Raw genomic sequence first — 18415 nt, forward strand, 5'->3', positions numbered from 1 at the left:
ACTGCCTCCGTGCGAAGCCAGGGCGGGACGGAGGGCAGCCCGGTGGGGACGCTGCGGCGCGGCCGGGGTGCTGGGGGCGGACATTCCCCTGGAAGTGCGTTGGTGCGGGTGAGGTGGAGGGCGGTGGGGGTCACGCTCCCTCGTTCCTGCCGGCTCTGACGGGTCTTCCTGAGGGCGGTCGCTCGGTCGCTCGTACAGGTTTGTCCTGATGGTTTGCCAAGAGGCAGGGGCTCTGCAGACCCCGGGCCTGAGCCCCGATGCGTCCCACAGAGGCAAGGTCTCACCTGCTCCGGGAAGACCGGCTGTCCCAGCCGCTGGGGGACCATCGATGCACACTGTGACCTGGAAACACGGACATCATCGCATCCTGGGAACTGTCCCGGAGCCCAGGCCGGAGTAGGGTGCCGCCTGGTTTGGCCTGTTCTGTGGGGGAGGGGGAGGCTGTCGGGCAGAGCTGAGCCTGCTCATGGTCAGGCCTGCAGGCCGGCCTTGAATCCCGCCTATCAGGCCGGATGTGGTCCCTCCTGACCTATCAGCTTGGAAACCTGCTTGTATCAGATTTCACCTGCTGCGCCTCTGACTGTGGGAATGATGCCGCCCACATTCCTGGGAGTCCGGGGCCGGGGAGTAGGGCAGCCTCCAGACCAACTTCCTGTGCCCACACGCCATGAACATCCTGGTTTTCCTTCTTATAAAAAAATGTATTTATTGATTTTAGAGAGAGGGAGAGAAACACCGATTCCTTGTTCCACTGAGAGCTGCATCGTTGGTTGATGTTTGAAGGTGCCCTCACCTTGGCGCTCTAACCGACCGAGCTGCCTGCCGGGGGGGCTGTCCTGGTGTCTAAGCCGTGGCTCCCGACACCTGACCTGGGAGGTTTGCCTTTAACTGCCGGCCGGCGTGGCCTCGGTGACAGATCTGCTTCAGGGGCAGGTCCCGCCTCGGCCCTCAGTGAGCTCACGTTTAGCGCCTCGTAGAAACGGTTACACACGTGTGCACGTGGGTCCGCACACACAGGGAATCCTCGCTGTCACCTGAGGAGGTGCGGAGGCGGGAGCGCTCCCAGGTCTTCCTTCCAGGGAAACGGCTTATTTAGGACGTGGGGGAGGGGCCTGCAGAACCTGTTGAGTCAACAGGAAGTGCTGACATAATGAGTGACAGCTGTCAAAGGGGCACAGGCGCCCTGGACAGCTCAGGGCCGGGAGTATGTGAAGCAGGCACCACCAGGCGTCCAGGCTGACACAGGTGATGGCGTGAACAGAGGGCCTTCCTCTGTGCGGGGACCCTCCTAACGCCTGCGGGGGGTGCCAGCACCCAGCCGCTCAGCAAAGCAGGGCACAGGCTTGGCCACCTTTGACCCCACAGGTCAGGAACCCCTGCAGGGCTGACCGCACGGCTGTCCACTCCACGTGGGAACGGCTGCGATGACTCGGCGGGGGCTGCTGGACCCAGGCAGCTTTGCCCTGCCAGCTGGGTCCTCTCTGCCCACGTGGCCCTCCCCTCCCACACCTCCTCCTCTCTGGGTTCCTCCCAGCAGGAGAGGCCACCAGCCCCAAGGCCTGAGCCGGGCAGCAAAGCACCGCCTCCCACTGGGAGGGGCGGACCCCAGCCGATGGAGGAGCAGAAGCCACGGGGCCCAGGGCTCACGGACAGCGAGGGGGGCTGTGCCCTCTTCACAGGTGACACCACAGGAGGCGAGAGGACAGTGAAATGCAAACAGCTCGGAGCACTGTCTCAGATTTATGTCCTTTATAAAATATACTAGTTACTTTATTTAAAATTTTTTATTGATTTCAGAGAGGAAGGGAGAGGGAGAGAGAGAAACATCAAGGATGAGAGAGAATCATGGATCGGCTGCCTCCTGCACCCATACTGGGGATCGAGCCCACAACCCAGGCATGTGCTCTGACCGGGAAAGGAACTGTGACCTCCTGGTTCATAGGTCAACCACTGAGCCCCACCAGCTGGGCTATATTTGTTATTTAAATCTGAATAAATATATATATTAACATTTACTTATAAGACCTTCAAATATTGGAGGGTGGGGGTGGGAATAACTTACCTGACCCATAAAACCAGACAAGGAAATTCAGGAAAGTTTAGTTAAGCGTTGCATATGTAAATAAGCCTAATTCTTCCAGGAGCTATAATATTAGGTCACCTCTTTTTTAAAAAATATATTTTTATTGATTTCAGAGAGGAAGGAAGAGGGAAAGAGAGAAACATCAATGATGAGAATCATTGATCGGCTGCCTCCTACATGCCCCCTACTGGGGATCAAGCCTGCAACCCGGGCATGTGCCCTGACTGGGAATCGAACCCAGGACCCTTCAGTCCGCAGGCCGACGCTCTATCCACTGGGCCACACCGGCCAGGGCAGGTCACCTCGTCTTTTATACCGTCATCAAGACCCATTGTTTTCATTTCTCTGATTGATTTGAGAGAAAAACCTGGACTTGTTGTTCCTCTTATTCTACATTCACGGTCTTGTGTGTGCCCTGCCCGGGGGCTGGACCTGCAGCCTTGGTCCATCAGGCCGATGCCCTAACCCACGGAGCCCCCGCCCAGGTTCCATCACTGTATGAAATCAAAAGTCTGAAACCAGACTGAACTGTCCAAGGAGTCGTGTTGGTTAAAAGTATTATCTGAGCTCTGGATGGCGTGGCTCAGTGGACAGAGCGTCAGCCTGCGGACTGAAGGGTCCCGGGTCTGATTCCCGGTCAGGGCGCAGGCCCAGGTTGTGAGTTCGTGCCCCAGTAGAGGGTGTGCAGGAGGCAGCCGATCAATGATTCTCATCATTGATGTTCCTAGCTCTCTCCCCCTCTCTCTGAAATCATCTGAGCTTTTTCTAATATAAATGTGAACATCTACCTTCCCGCGCCGACTTAAACACTGCAGTCTCCCTGCGTGAGGGGGTCTCCCTGCGTGAGAGGGTCTTTCTTCCTTCCTCCCTCCCTCCCTTCCATAGATTCTGCAAGAAAATAACTTCTTAAAGGGTGAACACTCCTCAGGCATTAGAAGGTCAATGCTACCCGGCTGGTGTGGCTCAGTGGCCAGGCACCGAGAGGTCACTGGTTGCAGGCTCGATCCCCAGCAGGGGACGTGCAGGAGGCAGCCAATCCATATTTCTCGCTCATCGATGTTTCTCTCTCCCTCTCTCTCTAAAATCAATAAGAACGTATTTTTTTTTTTTTTAAAGTTCAGCTTCCTTCCCTCTCTGAACTCTCACGTCCTCAGCTTACACCCACACCAGCTCCGTCCACTGGACAGACGTTCTAATCACACGCATCACGTGTGGTCTCCAGGGCACAGGAAGGGGGCCACACTCTCAGGCTCAGGAAGCTTCCAGCCACACAACTGAGGACCGGATCCAGCTCCCAGGGAGCATGGGCTGGCCTGGGTGCCAGCAGGCGGCAGGGGTCCCCCTCCGGCCCGCACCCAGGCCTGGACCTCCCGCCTCCCCACCCCGGGACCTTCCCTGGGGAGCTCAGAGTGGAGCCGGCTGGCCAGGGAGCGGTTTCTTTTCCCAGCCTCCTTCACAGCTCACAGCGTGGGGCCCGGCAGGGATGCTGCTGTGTCTGCCCCTGAGCGGCTGAGCTGGGAAGAGCTCCCTGGCCCTCACCAGCCCGTGTCCTCCCACAGGGCCTGAGCCTGCCCGGCTCCTACCTCGGCCCACCATGTGGGTGGGAATGCCCAGGCCAGGGCATGGAGGAGCCCCCCGAGGCAGGGTCCCCACAAGTGCCTCCCACCACCCCCATCAGCTGTGCTTTGGGGACCTCCCCCGGCTGGAACCTTAGCCCTAGGCACCTGCCAGGGGAGACGGAGGCAAGGGGTGGGCCACGGCCAGGACCAGGCAGGCAGCCTTCAGGCCCCCCCTGCCCCCGCCCTGCACCCTCGCTCAGGGGGTGCCTGGGTCAGAACCGGGGAGACAACAGGGAGAAGGGGCTGCACTCCCCACAGCTGGGGGGCAGGGTGGAGGCTCCATAGGGAAGAGGGAGGGGCGGCCGCCTCCGGCCTGGGAAGGGCTGTGGAGATAAAAATAAAACCCGTTTCTGCCTCCTGAGTTTGTGGTCGGGGCCCAGAGGCATCCAAGCCACAGGCAGCATGAGCCGTGCGCACGCCACCCAGGAGGGGCAGGAAGAGGGGCTGCCAGGGCCCAGGCCTGCAGGGGGGAGGGGCTGGGCAGGCCCTGGGGCTGCGCCGAGGGATTGGTGACACGGGACCAGAGTCTTGACTGCGCTGCCACTGAAGCTTGGGGCTGATTAATTGGGGGGCGAGGGGGGGCTGCCCTGTGCACAGTAGGGCATTCAGCACATCCTGGCCTCCACCCACTGTCACAACCGAGGTGTCCCCAGATGGAGGTGCCCAAGTGCCCTGGAGGCCACGGGCAGCCTGCCTCTGCTGGCCCCCGGCTGGCCCCGCCCAGGATGAAGGAGGCTGGCTCAGGGGGCTCTGTGGTACCCCATCGGCCCCCAGGCGCACAGCCGCACCCCCAGAGCTCCCCACGCGGCCCAGCTCCGGAGGGAGGCTTTGTCTCCGATGCTCTGACCACTGAGCATGTCCCCCCTTCTGCCAGCCCGGGAGGCGGGGTGAGCCAGGGGGCAGCTGCCGTGGCTGAGGCCACACTTGGCACAGGAAGGCAGGGTCCATTCCATCCCCGGGCGGCTTCCCCACCCAGGCCCTGGCCCAGGGACCTCGCGCCGCCACTTTGGGGAAGCCAAGACCCAGAGGATGTCCGTGAGCCCAGCAGCAGGGTGCTGACTGCTGCCCCCTGACGGCCACCAGCAGAAGCAGGCCTGTGCCCTCCACGGCCCCAGGTCCCCGCCAGGTCATGGCCACCGCACATGGGTGAGTGCAGGCCCTGCAGGCCCACGTCCCCTGACGGGTCCCGCATTCAGCAGCCTGCGTGCCGTCCAGCACATACAGGGCGGGGGCCCGCCTGGCTCCCTGAAGCAACAGGGTTACCAGCACAGCGTGGTCTGGTCCATCCCAGGAAAGCTGCTGGGAAACCCGTGCTCAAGCCTCCCCAAGACCTGCCTCCTCCCGGGGAGCTCAAACCCAGGCCCCGCTCCCATTTCAAGGGCCAGTTAAGAAGCCACACCCCCATTTCGAGGGCCAGTTAAGAAGTCCCACCCCTGAGAGAGGGGGCCCGGCCTGCCTGCCTGCCTGGCGGGGTTGGGGCAGCACAGAAAGGCGCTGGTCTCCTCTCCTTGGACTTGGTCCTGTGTCTGAGGGTGGGAACCGGCCTCCCCAAATCGGCTCAGCCCCCAAGCCCATGCAGAAGCCCAGGCCCCTCCGGGCCCCCACATTTATGGATAATACACTCCCCTCCCCACCCAGAAGGAACCCGAGTCACAGGGGCACCAGCCTCAACCCCAAGGCTCACACTAGGGCTCCAGGGCTTCTCCAGCCCCACAGACAATACCTTCCTCACCACCCGCAACCCCGAACCTGCTGGAGCACACCCTCCAGCCACCCCACTCGGGCCCAGGAAGTGGCAGAGGACATGGAGCCCACAGGAGGCCAGAGGCCCCGACCCCCGCCGGACAGGGTGGCTCAGAGGGCCACTCAAGACCCAGGTCCTTGGAGCCTGCAGAGCATCGCCCGTCATCTCTGGGGGCACCAGGGCCTTTCCTGACGCCCCTCCCCGTGTCCCCAGGGAGGCCCTCCCTGAGCCCCCCCCTCTTACACCTCAGCCTGGGCACTGCCGGCCCTACTGCTGTCCCGGGCACTCCTGCCATCTGTGTGACCAGTAAGAGGCTGCCTGCCCCCGGGGACAAATGCCCTACGGGCAGAGCTGGGCCTCTGCTCACAGCCAGTCCCAGGGCATTCGTTCCTAAGCAGCGAGGCTGTCATTCCTACAGGCCTGGCACCAGGACAGGGGCCAGCACCGTGAAGGGCCCGCCGATCTGCCACCTGGGGCCTTGGTGCCTCAGAGGCTGGCACCAGCTTCCACCCCAAGGCAGTCCACACCAGGCAGAAGGGGGTCCAGGCAGCAGGAGCAGGGAGCTCCGTGAGCGTTTATTACAAGAGAACAGCAGCAGCATCAGGGGCAGAGGTGCTCCGCACTCACTTGCTCCTGAGGTAGATCTTGGGGGTCTGCCAGCCTGGAGGGGCTTCCTTCAGGCCCGCCTTCAGCCAGATGCGCCTCAGGTCTCTCTCGAACCTCATCTGTGCGGGCAGAAGAAGGGACGCCGACCGGTGTGTGGCATGGCCACGCACTCTCGGCCACCTCACCCCACTCGGCCGGGACCCACAAGTACCTGCTTCCGTCTCAGGCGTCCTTCCCGGACCTTCCGCCGCAGAAACCGGGTCCTCTTGACGAGCTTGCGGTATTTATGACGGTTCATCTTCCTCCGCCGGATCTTCAGCACGTTTTTGCACTGAATCTGGGGTGCATCCTGGACCTCCTCACGCCCGTGCTCAGCCCCTCCCCCGACCTGGCTAGGCGGACACTCGTAGGCCTGGGCTGGCGCCACAGTCCCTGGGACCCCAGCATCCAGTCTGGGCAGGAGGTAGTGGGCGGTCAGCCAGCTCTCCAGGGGACTGATGGACATCTTCCTGGGGACCAGCATCTCCTCCAGCTCCAGCTGGACCCCCTTGCCTGGGAGGATGGCAACCCTACTCGGGCCTGCTGGTTGCGTGCTGTAGCGGGGCCTGCAGACATGGCTGCCCCGCACTCGGGAGGCGGGCCAGGGCCCACGGAGGCCTGCAGGAAACACGATGGCAGTCACCACCCATTGGGCTGCACTAGCCTGCGCTCAGCCGGCTGGACCTGCCGGGACATCGGAGCAGAAGCGCCATCACAGCCTGGGATGACCTTAGTCCTGGTCTGAACCCCTGCTGATGTTCTGGGGGAGAGGCGGGGCGGGGGGGGAGGGGGAGGGAGACTTCCCCTTTGTGATGCTTGGATGTTTGCAGGGCAGTTGGCGGGGCCAGGCCCTGGCCTCCGGATGGTGAGGCACATACTCCTAACTCGCTCGTGTGTCCTGCCCACCTGGCCCCTCGGGGGCGCTTACCTGCCCGGGGAGCGACCCTGAGCAGCTGAGATGTCAGACGCGCCAGGAACATGGTCTGCGGGTGGCGGCCCCAGGTGCTCAGCGGAGCTGGAACACAGGTGCGCGCTGAGGTCAAGAGGGCGGCTGGCGGCGCGCGCAGCCCGGGGCAGGCGGGACTGGGGACTGCGGTCCTGCTCGCCCCGGCACCCCGCCACCTCCTCGCCCTCAACCCCCGGGAGGACCTCGCTCCCTCCCCGCAAGCGACCCGCCTCCCACCACGCGGCACGGGGCCAGTCACCGACCCTCCCTGGGTCTCAGCTTCACTCCAGGCGCCGACCACGCGGAGCGGAGCCGAAGGCGAAGAGCGGCGCACCACGGCCGCGGGTGGGCCCTGGCCCCGGAAGGGTGGCCCACACCGGCGGCTCTCTCGGGAGCCCCTGGAGCACCCCGCCGCGGCCGCCCGCCCTTCCCAAGCCCGATCCAGGGGACCAACACTGACCATTCCGCCGCGGTGCGCAGGCACTTCCGGTCCGGTCTTCAGCCCGGGTGCCGCCGCCCGGCGGTTCCTACGTCCAGCGCCCCCTGGCGCTCTTACAGAGCCCGACTCCGCGTCGGCTCAGGCCCCACCGGGCCCAGAAAGCCACTGTTTCCGGCCAGAGGAGCCGCCACGCCACGCCCCCAGCCCAGCGAATCCGAGACAAGAAAACTACATCTCCCACAATCCCAGGGATGCCCTCTGCGCCTGCGCGGCCGAACTGGCGTCCAGCAAGGTCCATTCGCCGAGGCAGGCGGAAGGGACGTTTCGGAACTGCGACAGAGCTGTCATCCCGGCGACGGAAGTGGAGTGAGCGGGGAGACCAAAAGCGACTGGGGTCCTGGACCCGCTGGGGCTGGAGGCGCAGGCCCCGCAGGCCCCGCTCCCTCCTCCCCCTCCTCCCGGACGGGGCGTGAAGGGGTCAGACCGCGGCGCCGGGCAACGGATCCCGCAGCTCCCGCAGCTCCCGCAGCTCGGGCACCCGAAGAGCCCCGCCCCAGCCCTTTGGCGTGGCGGCCTCTTCTCCCCGCCAGTGCGGAGGCCCGCGCCTTGCAGAGGTGGATTTCCTTTCCTTTTTTAAAGCGAACTCCCAAACTGTGCCTGTGGAAAGAGAAACCAGAAACTTCAGTTTTTGTCCAAAATCCAAAAGAGCCTCCGGGGAGGACTGGGTTTGGCTGAGCCGGTTGCTTCTCAGGGTGGGGGGCTTCCAGGGCCCCGCGACCCCTTCTCGCTCTGGCCTGGATTGGAAGGGCCATCAGGGGTGCCCGTTGGTGGCTCTACCAGCGAGTCCAGTCATCTCAGGCCCCAACCTAATTAAGCAATGAGCGTTGCATCCACCCATGGGAGGGCGGCAGAAACCACAGGCTCCAGGCCCCACCTAATTAAGCAATGAGCGTTGCATCCACCCATGGGAGGGCGGCAGAAACCACAGGCTCCAGGCCCCACCTAATTAAGCAATGAGCGTTGCATCCACCCATGGGAGGGCGGCAGAAACCACAGGCTCCAGGCCCGGCTCTCCACTGAGGCCGCAGGATGGCGCCGTGCCCTCAGGTCCTGAGGGGCTGCCCGAGTAGGGAGGACTGTGAACGTAGCCAGCCCACCTCAGCTGCAGCATCCGGGCTTTTATGATTTGGTCATAAAGAGCACCACCTGGAACCTAGGCGCTGACCCTGTCGCTTTCACATCTCCTTGGTCCCATGGCACCCCACGAGCCATGCACAGTGCCCTCCCACCTGTATAGAGGTGCTGGTCTGGGGAGAGCCAAAATGGGGCACGACAGGCCCAACAGCCCTAGAGCCTCCGCCCACCCAGGACTGGGAAACAGCACAAGATCCACCCTGCTCCTGGACCACTACCTGTCCACGCGCCTGCCACCCACTCTGAGGGGGACACTGCCGGGGGTGATGCTCCAGATGGTCACAGACCAGTGTGCCTCGGGTGCAGGCAGTTTCTGTCCTTGTCCCTTCCCTTGCCCACAGGAAGCAGCCTTTGTAGAACATGCAGACCGCTGAGGCCCCCCAGCCTCTGACAGAAGAGCAGCCACAGGAGCTTGATACAAAACACAGCTTTAATGAGATCAGAGGCGGCAGCACAGACACCACGAGAACGGGCGCTGTGGGCTGTGCGCAGTAACAAGCAGGACAAACTACAAATTCTTTAAAGTCCAAATATCCTGAGCAGAGAGAATTGTTTATTCAACCACATGAAATGCATAGATAGGAAACCTCTATTTAGGAGCTGGTGGCCTGCACTCAGCATCGCAGATAAAAATATATGCCTTTCAACACAGATCTAAACACCTTCACATTTTAAAAATCAGAATTCTCTACACAAGTTTTAGGCTGACAGAATTCAAGTTCTGAGTTCTCATATATAGCTTTAACTTGTATTAAACACATGTTTATTTACAACGCGGATAGAGAATAGGGGCTATTAAGGCCATTTTCTCATTGTGAAATACTGCAAAATATGTACATAAGTACAACCTAATATAGGCAAAGGTCCTAAAAGTCATTCTGTTGGTTTAACGTAATTGAGTGTCGGTATGGGAGTGAAGACAGCCTGTCATTAGCACCGATCCACACCACTGGCATGTGCAGTATCCACTCGGCAGCTTGTGCCGCAGGGCTGCGGCCGAGACAGGCCCTGCACCAGGACCGGTGTGTACCTCGCCCAGGCCAACCTGAAGGGCGCTGTGCCATCCTCTCGGTTCCATCTCCAAATTCATCACAAGGTCCAGAGTCAACAACCATTTACAAAAAGAGTTGAGCCACAGGTCAGCCACGCCGAGGGTGGAAGGGCAGCTCTCTGGGACCCCAGGCCTCACCTCCGATGCCTGCTGTGTCCGGGGTGGTCCCGCTCGTAGCGGTGGCCTGTTCGCTCGTAAGACCTTGAACGCTCCCGTCGCTGATCTCTATAGTAATGACTTTTCTTCTTGTACTTTCCAGAATTATCTGCCCGCTCCCGTGAGTGGCTCCGCGAGCGGGAAGAGCTCCGGCTCCGAGACTTGTGTGGCTTCTGGGGGGGGTACTTGCAGTCCTTGGACTTGCGGTAGCTCCGCACCTTGGAGCCTTTGTAGGGAGCGCCTCGGTGCGCTTGTCTCGGGGGTGAGTCACTCCGGCTCCGCGAGCGGCTCTGGGACTTGGACCCTCCAGTCGTCGAGCCGCTGTCACTTTTCCTGTGAAGAACAGCAGCACCAAGCGATGACCAGGCACCCCAAACACCTCACCTCTGCACCCTGGGAAACCAGCGCCCACCCGCCAGATGCAGGCCCCTCAGGCACACACCTCCTCTTAGGAGAAGCGGATCGCGATGGGGACCTTGAGTAGCTCTGCTCACGGCTCCCGCTCCGACTCTGACTGCCTCGCCCCTTCGGCAACCTGTGAATAGGGAGCAGCCGTTAGAGACCTGCGCTCTGCCAGCCCCACAGCCACCGGGCACTCGGGCACTCACCCGTTCACCGGGCTGTCAGCCTTGGCTTTCTTCACGCCCTCTGTTTTCCTCTTGGTGTTCTTCACAGAGAGTGGGGAAGCCTTGTTCCCTTTACCTTCTTTGGGGGATTCCGCTAGAACCAAGTACAACAAGTTAAAACCTGACATTCAGAAAACTACGGTGTTACAAAACAGGTGAGCGGAGCAATGTACCACCACCTCTGTGGAATTAACTCGTGGAGACACATGCTGATGGTAACTTCCTGCTCCCAGCCTGGGACTCAGGACCTGAACATGCACCGGAGAGATGCAGAAGGGCCACCCACAGGGAGTGGGAAAGGCATCCTGCCAAGTCTAGGGCCTGACAACATGGTGTATGGCTCCAGGTCTCTACAACTGGGCCGGCTGGTCAACAACCCATCCCGGAAAGCTGTCCACAGCCCTTGCTTGTTAATGGAAATAAAACAGAGGAAAGCAAATCCCTTCAGGAGTCCTGTCCCACCTCCAAGATCACCAAGGGCTCGTGGCAGACCCGGTGCCTGCGGTGCTCAGACACGTCTAGAGGAAGGAGGGTCGCCCTGCAGGAAGCAGACTCACCGGGCTTCGGGGCAGGGGAGAACCCCGAGGTGCTGTCCAGGGCAGGGGTGCTGCCTGGCAGCAGGCCCCTGGCTTGCGCCTTTGCCTCGTCCATGGCGTGCTTCCTCTTTTCCACCTCACTCTCCAGCTGTGTCAGGTCAACCTAGAAGAGCCAAGATCCACCTGTTCAGAAACAGGTGCTTCTAATCACAAACGTGTACGTTACACGAAAAAAACACAGAACCACCTTTTTCCGAGTATAAAGCTGCAGGATTTTTAAGCAGATTTCCTGAATTTCTTCTTCAGTTGCTCCGAACAAGAGAAACCAATGGGGACGATTGGGCAGAGGAATCTGAAAACAAACGCTGCCGGTTATGCTCGTCCTCACGCCAACAAGGTGCTCAGTGCAGTAAAAGCCACCCAGCTGGTCACCGCGAGGCGGCTTCTCATCGCACCAATGAGCACAATCTGAACCCGACCTCCAGGTGTTCTGGAGGCTGGAGAAAGAGCCCGACCAGAACCCCTGGGGCGCAGCACTGACCTCCAGCGTCCGGGCTGCAAGATAAATGCAGGCACAGGCGATGCTCTCGGGCTGGAACCTCACAAACACGTCTGTGCGAAGGCTGTCATTCATGTAATTCCTGAAACCAAACGTAGGGAGAACTGCAACACCCCGGCAACCCAGGACACCCATCGGCCTTCTCTAGGGAGGTCATGCTCCTCTAAGGAGCCTACTGCGAGGACCGGAGGTACAGTCCTGGGACTCTGGAGTTCAGGGAAAAACGTTCTAACTGCTTTTTCTGAACTGAACGCAGGACAGTTAGATGGGGAAATAGTTGGCAAAATAATTTTTAAGCTGGCTGAATGTCAATCGGTGTTGCTATGAAAGAGAACCAACTTTAACTTTACTTTTCCCTCACTTTGGCCTGCTCTCATGCAAAGCACAATGCCTCAGAAAGAAAACGGGTGAGAAAGTACTTGATTAGAGAAATCTAAGCGCTCAGAATCCGTAGTGCAGAGAAACATGCAAACTCAATGGACTGCCGAGCACGGAGCCACAAGGCTTTTCGGAGACAAGCCGTCCTCTTGCGTTCCTCTTCCTTCCAGCGGTATCCACAGCCTGGCCCTCCTCTCCACGAGGGAGTCGCTCGGAAAGGGAGCATCGCCCTGGGAGCATGGGAACAGCATGCCGAGGAGGGCTCAGTGCCCAGAGGGCAGTCCTCTTCGCCGGCTTATAAAGAACCATTTCCAAACTGTCCCATTTCAACAAGGAGTCTTAAAACGAATATTCATAAAATCAGACAAAAGCATCAAAATACCACAATTTTCACCATAATCAGTACATTTAAAAACTTCATCATACTTTAGAAAATAGAGAGATACAAAAATAATTTGCATTTTTAAAAAGTAACATTCAAAATTGGCTGCATTTAACATTTTCTTTCATACGTATTTCTCTAAGATTTAACATGAAACTACCAATCTTGCACACACAAGGATTAATTCCATGAGAAAACAGGTGAACAGGTCATACAGTCTCTGCTCCCCACATACCCCAACGTGACAAGCCTGAGTGAAGCTGCACCCACAGGTGAGCCAAATCATGCTGTGATTTGACTGACACCCCCACCCCCACCCCCACCCCCACCCTGGTATCCTGCTCCCAAGCCCTGGAGAAGGTGACAGACAAAAGCACTCCAAGGTTCCTCAAGTTCTGCACGTGCCGGCTGGCGGCACCTGCTGGGAAGCTCGTGCTCCAGGCACCAGGAGGTGACCGAGAACCCGTGTGAGGGCACCAAGACCCGGGACCCAGAGCATTGCATATGAACAGTTTAAACATTTTATGCACATAACCATCGATAAGTTTTTTGGTCTTAATAAAACATTTTCAATACTCAAATAGTGATAATATTAATATATTAACTTTTAAGTCCTAAAAACAAGACAAATTGCTCAAAACATATACTTAAGCTAATTGCTATATTTCAACTGTTACAATATAGGTGTCCATGGGGTCATCTAAAGATGCATCACCTTTACTCAGCTGCTGAAAAGGCAGCCCTAGGACGTCCAGAAATGATGCCCTAGTCCCATACTTAAGTCCCAGTTCCCATCAGCCCATTCTTAGAGCTTTCCATGGATCTTTTTTCAAAGACAGGTATTGCATCTTTAGTGCACAGGCAGGTACAGCAGTTTTAAAGGGACAAAATTCAGGTCAAACAGTTACCAAGTCTAATCAATACAATTACCAAGCACGACAGAGGTTAACAAGAAGCGCAACCATCAGAACCACAGCAGCGTCGGCCAGCACTAGACTATCGTGAGCATACCACCATCTAGGCCAGCCTTCGGCGGAGCCTGCCCGGGAGTGGCTGAGGACGGCCGCTGTCCCTGCACCGAAGCGCTTGGACAGCAGAGGAGAAGTCTTAGTCACTTACCCTCAGAGGCTCCCCTTTGATTGAAAGAGTACAGAAAAGAAAAGTCAAAACAGGTTCTCTTGGACATAGCACAGCACCAGACAATTCAGGCAGCAAAACATGACCCTTATAGACCTAACTCCGAGGGGAAAATTCACAAAGCCCCCAGCACTACCCTGCGACTTCAGGCTTCCTTTCTAACAGAAGCATTAAAACCAGTCCCCAGAATTGTACACAAACTACACCCCCTTCTCCATAGGGTTCTTTCGTTGAGACAGCTGGGAGCAAATTCACAGGAGATACAGGACTCAGACTATGCCCGCACCCGTGGGAAAGATCCCGGGGTGCCCAGTCTACGGCCCCCACAGGAAGCCTCCCGACTGCTCTCAGGGGTCAGGGGAAGGTGTGGGCCACCTTACCGTTACACCAGTGCCTGATATTTGGGAGGCTGGTTGGAATTTACATGGCAGGAGCACTGGGCACTCAGACACCTCCAGCCCACAACCAAGTCATGGGACCGACTACCCACTGCCCAAGTGCCTAAAATCAACACATTCCTGCCTGCCCCGGCTGGTCTCGTAAGACAAGGAAAATCAACTCACCATGAGGTCTGGACCAGGTGCTGGTTACGCTCACACTCTAACACCTGAAGGTACATAACGATTATCTGGAAGATACGGGTCAGGCAGTCATTACCAAGAACCTGGGGATCCAGCGCTCAGGTCTTGAGGGCGCCCATGCAGCACGTAAGTCTCATGCTAGATCCCAGGGTGGCTCCTGGTCACACGCCCCGTGCCCAGCTCAGCGGGAGGGCTTCTGCTGACATCTGCTCCCTGCCTTTGCAGCCAGGAAGCACAAGGCCCAACCTGCACCCACAGGGAGACCTTGTTCTTCACACGTTCTCACCAGTGATATCAGCCTGCCCTCAACAGCTCTGTACCCCATCGCTAACTTACACACAACATGGTGTGAAAATACTTCCAGCAAATGAAGAAAAGCTCTTAAATCTATGGTAATTGACTGAGATTTTGAATTAATGCCAGAAAGTCAAATAAAAAAGAGAGTATGAGGAAGCCCACCAATAAAAAGGGAATGAAAGCAAAGATGCAAATAGCAATTATTTTTTAAAACAAGCTTTGGGCCCTAGCTGGTTTGGCTCAGTGGATAGAGCGTCGGCCTGTGGACTGAAGGTCCTGGGTTGAATTCAGGTCAAGGGCACATGCCCGGGTTGCAGGCTCCATCCCCAGTAGGGGGCGTGCAGGAGGCAGCCGATCCACGATTCTCTCATCATTGATGTTCCCATCTCTCTCCCTTAATCTCTAAAAGCAATAAAAACATATTTTTAAAAAAGGCTAACTTTAAAAAAAATAGTAAAATAAAACAAGCTTTGGGCCCTGGCTGGGTGGCTCAGCTGGTTAGAGCATGTCCCAGTACCCAAAGGCAGGAACAGCAGCCAAAGAATGCATAAATTAGTGCAGCAGCACATCCCTCCTCTCTCCCTCTGCCCCCTCTGCCCGCTCTGAAATCAACGTCAAAATACACAACACGACAGCTCTGTGTCTGAGCGGAACGAAGAAGGAACCCAGAATGCCCTACAGAAGCCACGCGCCTCAGCTAACACTCCCCGCACAACAGCTTAGTTATAGGAGGATGAAGCCATTACTAACGCAACCTCAGAAAACGAGCTGTTGCGACGTGGCCAGGTGGCTCAGTTGGTGAGAGCGTTGTCCTGTGAACCAAAAGGTTGCAGGTTCCCGATCCCCAGTTGGGGCACATACAGGAGGCAAGCAATCAATCTCTCTCTCTAATCACTTTGGTTTTAAGCAAAAACGTATCCTCAAGTGAGGGCTAAAAAAAAAAAAATTTGAAAAAGAAAAATGTACATGGACAGATGCTATATTTACAACGTCATCACTATTTCTGAAAGATCAAACATAAAATGCTACTTCCAGAACTCTTAAAAACGTACTAAAGTTAACAGGTGACACAAGAAGGCTAACGGCAGAGAGTGTTTTCAGATTATGGAGAGAAAATGGAAAACCAAGGCAGGGACGCATTTAGTTGTCCTCAGTTTTCAATCTCGGAGAGAACGGAGCAGTGACCCCGGTGGCCCTGGGGCAGCGGGGCCGCAGACCCACCTTGTGAGGGTGCTTCACGTGGACGCAGAAGCCCAGCTCTTTGAGAACTCGTCTCTCTGCCTTTATAATCTGGTTCTTTAAGTTAACATACTCTTGATCCAGTAGCAGAGGCGCAGGTTTCCTGCAAAGACACAGTACAGCAGGTCAAATAAAGCAAACTCTTTCAAATCCTGTGGCTACCCCCACACAGTGAGAATCCTACATAACAGAGAGATAACATGCAAATTGACCATCACAGGATGGCTGCCTAGGACCAGGCAGGCAGGGGGGTTAGTGAGGGACAACCAAACAACTGCACAGCAGGCTGCATGGGGAGACCAGGGCGACAGGGGAGGCAGTTGGGGGCAATCAGGCCGGTGGGGGGGGGGCAGTTGGGGGCAATCAGGCTGGCACGCAGAGGCAGTGAGGGGCGATTAGGCCGGCAAGGGGGGTGGGGGCAGTTGGGGGCGACCAGGCTGGCAAGGGGCGGGAGCAGTTAGGGGAAATCAGGCCGGCACACAGAGGCAGTGAGGGGCGACCAGGTAGGCAGGCAGGAGAGCGATTAGGAGCCAGTGGAAAGGGATGTCCGACTGCCGGTCATCCCCCGAGGGGTCCCGTAATTGAGAGGGTGCAGGCTGGGCTGAGGGGGACCTCCCCCCGCCCCCAGCACAAATTTCGTACACCGGGCCTGTAGTCTACTATAAACACCACAAAACAGATATGGCAAATTCATGTCCTTCAACCACAGTCTCCCTACAACTCCCGCGCTAACCTCCTCAGCAGCCTCCCCTGTCTGTAGGTACAGGGGCCTGTGCTGAGGATGAATAAACCAAAGGAAGCACAACCTTTATTACTTTCACTTTTTAAATACATTTTATCGATTTCAGAGAGAGGAAGGGAGAGACATAGCTAGATAGAAACATCAATGATGAGAACTGGCTGCCTCCAGCATGTTCCCTGCTGGGGATGGAGCCCACACCCCGGCAAGTGCCCAGATGGGGATCGAACCGTGACCTCCTGACTCACAGGTCCAGGCTCAACCACAACCTTTAAACAGCCAAGGCTGTTTCCCTAAGGACTTCCATCAGCTTCAGGAAACCCACCCAGCAGCCTGGAGGCGCAGTGCCCTGTCCTCCTCACGTGATGCCTGAACACATTCAGCAGCGCGTTGGGGACCCTGGGGCACAGGCCCTCTTCTGGTCTAAAAACCTCACACCCTGGCCCCAGCCAGCTTGGCTCAGTGGACAGCGCATGGGCCTGCAGACCGAAGGGTCCCAGGCTCCATTCCCATCAGGGGCACGTACCTCAGTTGCATCCCTGGCCCAGGGCGCATGCAGGAGGCAACCCATCAACGTGTTTCTCTCTCATCGCTGTTTCTCTGTCTTTCCCTCTCTAAAATCAATGGAAAATATCCTCGGGTGAGGACCAGTAACAAAAACCTCACACCCTGGATTCCGCTTCAGAAACAGTGTCACTTAACAACGGCAAGGAGGAGGCAGGCGTTCGGGCAGGTGCAGCTGGACTCACTTTTTCTCCCTCAGCTGTCGAAGGCGGTGGAAGACGTTCATGACATCCCGTATCCGTCGGGGAGCCTCCTCTATTTTGGAGGCCAGGTGCACACAGGCCATGGACACATGCTGCAACGTAAGCATTGCAACACGCAGACGTTTGCTCCAGTGCCCGGGCCTCCAACAGCGCACGGGAGACGGAGAGCACAGAGCGGGGCGCCCGGAGGAAGAGGCCCCCCGGGGTAGGGACTACGGCTTCCCAACCCCCCCGCCAGGGCAGCGCTGACTCGTTCCTAGAAGCAACCCGGCGGAACCAACCCTGGTTTCCCCCGACACATTTCGGTGGGAAACGGGCGGAACCCCTTACCTCCATGGAATGCTTCACAAAGGACTTGGTGTAGAAGAACCGCTGGAACAACACCTGGCCCGTCGCCATAGCCACCTAAGGAGAGACAAAGGTTGCCATCGTTTTAAGCGCGCACCATCCAAGATCCGCAGGGCCGCTGGCCCAGGAAAAAAAACACACGTTTAACACGTCCACAGAGTCTGCGCGTCGGCTGCCTCGCCTCCCTCACCGCCTGCGGCGAACCGGTGGCGGTGAGCGCTGGGCCCGGCCCCGGGCGGGGACAGGACCAGGGTTGGGGTGGGGGGTCAGCACGGGCCCGGCCCCACCGCCAACAAAGGGCCGGGCCGCCTCCCCGCGCCGGCGCGGCGGTTACCTCGGGCCAGGCTCGCGGCTGCGCCTCACCTGCGGCAGGCGGAGCAGGATGCCGGCCGCCTGGATGAGCTCACAGCCCACTACGCGGAGGTCCGTCTCCGTGCCGGTGTCGAGCCCACTCGACATGGATGGCGTGAAGCGGAGCTTGTCGTCGGGCAGGAGACAATTCTCCAAGGTTATGAGCACCCCGGAGTACAGCCGGTCCCCAATCAGCACGCCCTGCGACCCGGGGACTGTGCCCCCCGAGCTCGGGGTCCCGGCCGCTGCTGCTGCGGGGGCCGCTGGACCCTGAGCCCCGGCCACGGCCGTCGCAGCCCCTGCCGACGCCGCCATTTTGTGCCGCCGACTCTTCTTCGGGCTTCTGCCCGGCAGGGCGGCTCCTCGCGACGTTTACGTCCGCGACCGCCCAGCCCTGCCGCGTGTCATTGGTTAGACCTTCGGGCGGCCCGGCGACCCTTTGCCACTACTGGCTAGGAGACCTGCCAGTCAGCATCGCGCCCGACGCCGGAACCCGGCGCGGGCGGGCGGGGGCGGGGGGGCTGCTCCTTACCCAGGGGGCCCCGCGGCGCCCGGAAGAGGCTGCGGTCTGGGCCTTAATCCGGAAGCACTCGCTGCC

General features: G+C 58.5%; 2 protein-coding genes across 11 annotated transcripts; both read right to left on the bottom strand.

Annotated features, from left to right (window-relative positions):
- Nucleotides 1-5987: 5987 nt before the first annotated feature.
- On the bottom strand, nt 5988-7682 carry AURKAIP1 (aurora kinase A interacting protein 1). Of its 4 annotated transcripts, none has more exons than XM_080656013.1 (4): nt 7498-7682; nt 7020-7106; nt 6264-6709; nt 5988-6171 (listed from the first exon to the last, which is right to left on the bottom strand). In XM_080656013.1, the coding sequence occupies exons 2-4, from the start codon at nt 7069-7071 to the stop codon at nt 6070-6072; spliced, it is 600 nt and encodes a 199-aa protein (XP_080512139.1). In that variant the 5' UTR covers nt 7072-7106; nt 7498-7682; the 3' UTR covers nt 5988-6069. The 4 variants fall into 4 exon arrangements, with proteins under 4 accessions (XP_080512139.1, XP_080512141.1, XP_080512140.1 ...); XM_080656015.1 differs by having other exon boundaries at nt 7020-7124; nt 7498-7661; XM_080656014.1 differs by having other exon boundaries at nt 7020-7124; nt 7301-7509.
- Nucleotides 7683-9081: 1399 nt separating this feature from the next.
- Nucleotides 9082-18160, bottom strand: CCNL2 (cyclin L2). Of its 7 annotated transcripts, none has more exons than XR_013959850.1 (12): nt 17830-18160; nt 17449-17523; nt 17101-17210; nt 15595-15715; nt 14055-14123; nt 12018-12206; nt 11581-11680; nt 11287-11391; nt 11061-11202; nt 10486-10597; nt 10320-10412; nt 9082-10210 (listed from the first exon to the last, which is right to left on the bottom strand). XR_013959850.1 is itself a non-coding variant. In XM_080654515.1 (11 exons), the coding sequence occupies exons 1-11, from the start codon at nt 18130-18132 to the stop codon at nt 9856-9858; spliced, it is 1581 nt and encodes a 526-aa protein (XP_080510641.1). In that variant the 5' UTR covers nt 18133-18160; the 3' UTR covers nt 9082-9855. The 7 variants fall into 7 exon arrangements, 3 of the variants coding, with proteins under 3 accessions (XP_080510641.1, XP_080510642.1, XP_080510643.1); XR_013959852.1 differs by having other exon boundaries at nt 12018-12314; XR_013959851.1 differs by having other exon boundaries at nt 11581-12206.
- Nucleotides 18161-18415: the final 255 nt, after the last annotated feature.

Source organism: Plecotus auritus (genome assembly GCF_963455305.1).
Source record: "Plecotus auritus genome assembly, chromosome: 2".
NCBI lineage: Eukaryota > Metazoa > Chordata > Mammalia > Chiroptera > Vespertilionidae > Plecotus > Plecotus auritus.

What these genes read in the sequence shown, in the direction of transcription:
- AURKAIP1 (XM_080656013.1), bottom strand. Translation starts at nt 7,071, where the DNA reads ATGTTCCTGGCGCGTCTGACATCTCAGCTGCTCAGGGTCGCTCCCCGG. An exon ending in CAGGGTCGCTCCCCGGGCAG is followed by an intron (nt 6,710 to 7,019) that starts GTAAGCGCCCCC and finishes TGTTTCCTGCAG; the next exon opens with GCCTCCGTGGGCCCTGGCCC. An exon ending in GACGCCTGAGACGGAAGCAG is followed by an intron (nt 6,172 to 6,263) that starts GTACTTGTGGGT and finishes CTGCCCGCACAG; the next exon opens with ATGAGGTTCGAGAGAGACCT.
- CCNL2 (XM_080654515.1), bottom strand. Translation starts at nt 18,132, where the DNA reads ATGGCGGCGTCGGCAGGGGCTGCGACGGCCGTGGCCGGGGCTCAGGGT. An exon ending in CACCTGGTCCAGACCTCATG is followed by an intron (nt 11,681 to 14,058) that starts GTGAGTTGATTT and finishes GTTTGGTTTCAG; the next exon opens with GAATTACATGAATGACAGCC. An exon ending in GCTGACAGCCCGGTGAACGG is followed by an intron (nt 10,413 to 10,485) that starts GTGAGTGCCCGA and finishes CCCTATTCACAG; the next exon opens with GTTGCCGAAGGGGCGAGGCA.